A 4,469-nucleotide genomic window follows, 5' to 3' on the forward strand; every position below is an offset into this window, starting at 1 on the left:
GAATTTGTGGGTTTCTTTTTCAATCTTCAGAAGAAAACTGAAAGAAGTTTTTGTTTGGTTAATCCTGTTATTCATTGACATTTGCTCTTAAATACCCACGGCTATTTAGACTGAGTTCCTCAGGTGGGAACACCGTTTGTGGTTTGAAAAATGTCAAAATACCAGCCACATCACAGCAGCGTCTCTTACACAAGAACAAAGACAAGACATTACAATATTTCAGCGTCTTACGACAGAATTTTATTAAGCAGATTATTTAATTTTTGTTGGTATCGAGCTGAGTTCGAATGCATTTTTATCAATCTAATGACCAATGGTTTTTTTTATAGCACTAAAGGAAAAGGGAGAAAAGAAAATGGGGAAATTATGCTGAAAATCTGTATTGGGAACATTTATAATTTCTCTAGCCACGATAATATATGATAAAGTGTTCTGAAAAATCACATTTATATGATTGCATATAAACCATAGAAAAAATAATTATTAATATCATTATAACAATCGACGATATTTCCCCTAAAGAGAATATCAGTCTAAACTGTTTAAATATGAATCTTCAGTTAAGAATATAAGATTTAACCTTCCTTCCGCATTCCACGGTATACTTTAATTTACTGTCTTCTCTCGATGTCGCTGGGGAACATGACTTGGAAAATAATGCAGCGCTGTTAGTAATTACTCTTCTTCAATGCACTGATCTCTGAGCAAAATAAACAGGTTATATATATATGTATATGCATATATATATAAATTATATATATATATATATATATATATATATATATATGTATATATATATATAGTATAATACATATACACATATACATACATATATATATATATATATGTATGTATGTATACACACACACGCATATATATGTATATATATATATATATATATATATATATATATATATATATATATATATATATACATATATATATATATATATATATATATATATATATATATATATATATATATATATACATATATATGCGTGTGCGTGTAACATACATACATACATACATATATATATATATATATATATATATATATATATATATATATATATGCTATATATATATAACCTGTTTCTATTTTGCTCAGAGGTCAGTGCATTGAGGAAGAGTAATTACTAACAGCGCTGCATTATTTTCCAAGTCATGTTCCCCAGCGACATCGAGAGAAGACAGTAAATTAAAGTATACGGTGGAATGCGGAAGGAAGGTTAAATCTTATATTCTTAATTGAAGATTCATATTTAAACAGTTTAGACTGATATTCTCTTTAGGGGAAATATCGTCGCTTGCTATATACTCAAACAGTAAACGAAAGCATGGGCACAGCTATGAAAAAAAGGCATCAAGAGTTAGAAACTATTAAGCAACGTAAAGCACGTAACTGGTAACAGCATTCAGCAGGTAATCGACAGTTGTTGGTACATGTATATTTAGCAGCCTACTCAGAACTCTTTCAGTTCTCCTCAGAGAATTTCGCTGCCTAAGCCGTTGAATATTGTTAGAAAACAGTTATCTCTGTCGTCGACTATAGCGAGGCCTCTGCTTTCTTGCTACTTGCATGATTAAATAATGAAGCAACTAGAGTCTATATTATTCTAATCATTACATTATTCACTCTAAAGAGCCCTTCGCTTAAATTTCGGAAGACTTCAAAGTTACTTAAAACAGGCTCAATTGCATTGTCAGTAACCCTTGTACGACCCACTTGTGAGATTTTCTTCATTATTTCTTATTCTTGAGACCAAATTTATGTTATAGGTGTTACATGATTACTTACAATACTTTTTTGAAGACAAAACAAGACCTGTTATTTTGTTCTTGCTTTATTATATTTGGTTGTCTAAACCCCTTAAACTGCATAAACTGCATCGAGTTGCCTTTCTTGATTCTTAATGCTAGATCAGAACTCTTTCAAGAGGACCAGAGAGCATTAGACTCAGGCTGCTCAATAGACAAATAGTTGGCAATTCACGGTTTAATTTTTAAGAAATATTCGCTAGTTGTTAACTAATTCTTTCATTTCAGTCATAAGCTTGGCTATTGGTGCGTTATCTTTTAGTTTCTTTTCAACAATCATTCAAAATTTTACCGTTAAGTTTATTACTTTATGACCATAAACTCTTGAAAAAAGCTATGTCATAACAAACAGCATAAGTAAAGGGAACTTAAAAAAAAAAAAATCGTTATTAGTGACCATGCATATGCCATTGCTATAGTAGAAAGGGAAGTAACTAGTTTCACAATGCTCAGGTACCCATCTGAACTTTGAATCTTAATGAACTAATCACTTATAAAAGGTTCAGGTATCAACTGGTGACAGATGGCCCGAGGTAAAAGGGAAAATTACTTTCCAAATACCCCCGTTCCTAGTGTAATGATTTTGCATTGCTTTCCAAAGTGACTTCTTAACAATAAGATAGGGAACAACTACCTTCTTTTTATTTTCTATTCATGAATTCATCATTAACTTAAGAATGTAAATGTCTGATGGCCAGGGATATGTTCATATTACATTTAAGAATAACCTTTCTTAAAAACTTTTTCCTTGTGCTTTGGTGAGGTTTAATATGCAATTATTGTTCTTAGGTCGCTTAGGACTCGCTGAACAGCAGCAACCAATACGCAGTAAATGGCCTCGCTGTCTAACATCTCAGTTCCAGAGGTCATGTATTCCCCACATCGTTGGACTGTGGAACAGCCTCCCAGAGGATGTCGTGCAGTTGGAACTTGAGAAGTTCCATTACTTCCCTAATACTAATCGTCTTGCATTTTAATATATTTCTATCTTTTTATGTATTGATTAATTATTTTTTTTATTTCTTAATAAGTGGGATCTCTTTTTCTCTGTATTTCACTTTACTTTCTCTTATTTCTTCCTAATGAACACTATATTCTTTGGAAGCTTGAATTTCAAGTCAATGGCCCCTGTGGGTTTGTTCCATCTGAATATGTTCATCTACTGAGTAAATGATAGAAATAATAATAATAATAATAATAATAATAATAATAATAATAATAATAATAATAATAATAATAATAATAATAATAATAATAATAATAATAATAATATGTTCTATTGAAGGAGATTGCTGCTTCAGCTACTTTGATTTTATATAAATTTTTTTTATTCTTCTTATTACGGCGTTTTCAATGTTACATGACCTATGCAACATTTCTGTAACATCAACGCAGTTAAAGCTGCAGTCTCCCTGAATAGAACATGCTTGAAAGAGGGTCCTCTACCTAAATAATAATAATAATCTAATAATAATAATAATAATCAATAATAATAATAATACAATAATAATAACTAATAAATAAAACTAATAATAATAATAATATAAAATGAAGTTTTATTAATTTTTGGAAGTAGAAAAAAAGACTGCGCATATACCGAAAATAATTTATTCATTTACATTACAGCTAAATATCATGCAACTAATCATACTTAGGAATTTAGCAAAGTTCTCTGTGTATATGTATATGAGATACTGGCGTTTTAGAATGAGGGGACACCATATCCTCTTGAAATAGATCCACCGTGTCCTTTGCTTCCTGCTCCACCGAAGGAGGAACCATGGCTTATGCCGCTTCCGTGGCTTCCAAAGGAACCGCCAAGACTTCCTACGGAACCTCCGTGTCCTCCAAAGGAACCACTGTGTCCTCCAAAGGAGCCACCGTGACCACCAAGGGATCCACCGTGACCTCCAATGGCTCCACCGTGACCTCCAATGGCTCCACCGTGACCTCCAAGGGATCCACCGTGACCTCCGAGGGATCCACTGTGGCCTCCAATGGCACCACCGTGACTTCCAAAGGAACTGCTGTGACCTCCAAAGGAGCCACCTTTGCTTCCAAGGGACCCACCGTGACCTCCAAGGGATCCACTGTGACCTCCAAAGGAACTATCGTGTCCTCCGAAGGAGCCACCTTTACCTCCAAGGGATCCACCGTGACCTCCGAAGGAACTATCGTGTCCTCCAAAGGAGCCACCTTTGCTTCCAATGGATCCACCGTGACCGCCAAGGGATCCACCGTGACCTCCGAAGGAACTATCGTGTCCTCCAAAGGAGCCGCCGCCGAAGCCTCCAAGGGAGTTGCTGTGACCACCAAGGCTGCTGCCATGACCTCCAAAACTGTCACCATGTCCTCCGGAGATGCCTCCATGACTTCCAAAACCACCAGATGTGACCTCCGAAAGAACCAGCGTGGCCTCCTACTGATCCTCCGGGGCCACCGAATGAACCATATGTCTCCAAGTCACCACCATGTCCTCCAATAGAACCACCGTGACCTCCATGTCCTCCTCCGAGTTTTTCAGCCAAAGCAGAGGAAGCGACGAGGGCCAGACATAAAGCGAATTTTAGGGCAACCTGGAAAGAGGTAATAAAAAACTGCTTATTTTCAATTCAGTTGTAATTTAAAATTAAAATAAAACTGTTATC

At 35.0% G+C, this 4,469-nt stretch overlaps 1 protein-coding gene across 1 annotated transcript; it reads right to left on the bottom strand.

Annotated features, from left to right (window-relative positions):
* Positions 1-3,413: 3,413 nt before the first annotated feature.
* LOC135218214 (keratin, type I cytoskeletal 9-like) lies at positions 3,414-4,240 on the bottom strand (the record flags this gene model as incomplete). The annotated part of the gene is made up of 1 exon (XM_064254367.1): positions 3,414-4,240. A coding segment is annotated over one exon (717 nt), but the record flags the coding sequence as incomplete, so codon positions are not given.
* Positions 4,241-4,469: the final 229 nt, after the last annotated feature.

This window comes from Macrobrachium nipponense, chromosome 9, assembly GCF_015104395.2.
Source record: "Macrobrachium nipponense isolate FS-2020 chromosome 9, ASM1510439v2, whole genome shotgun sequence".
Classification (NCBI taxonomy): domain Eukaryota; kingdom Metazoa; phylum Arthropoda; class Malacostraca; order Decapoda; family Palaemonidae; genus Macrobrachium; species Macrobrachium nipponense.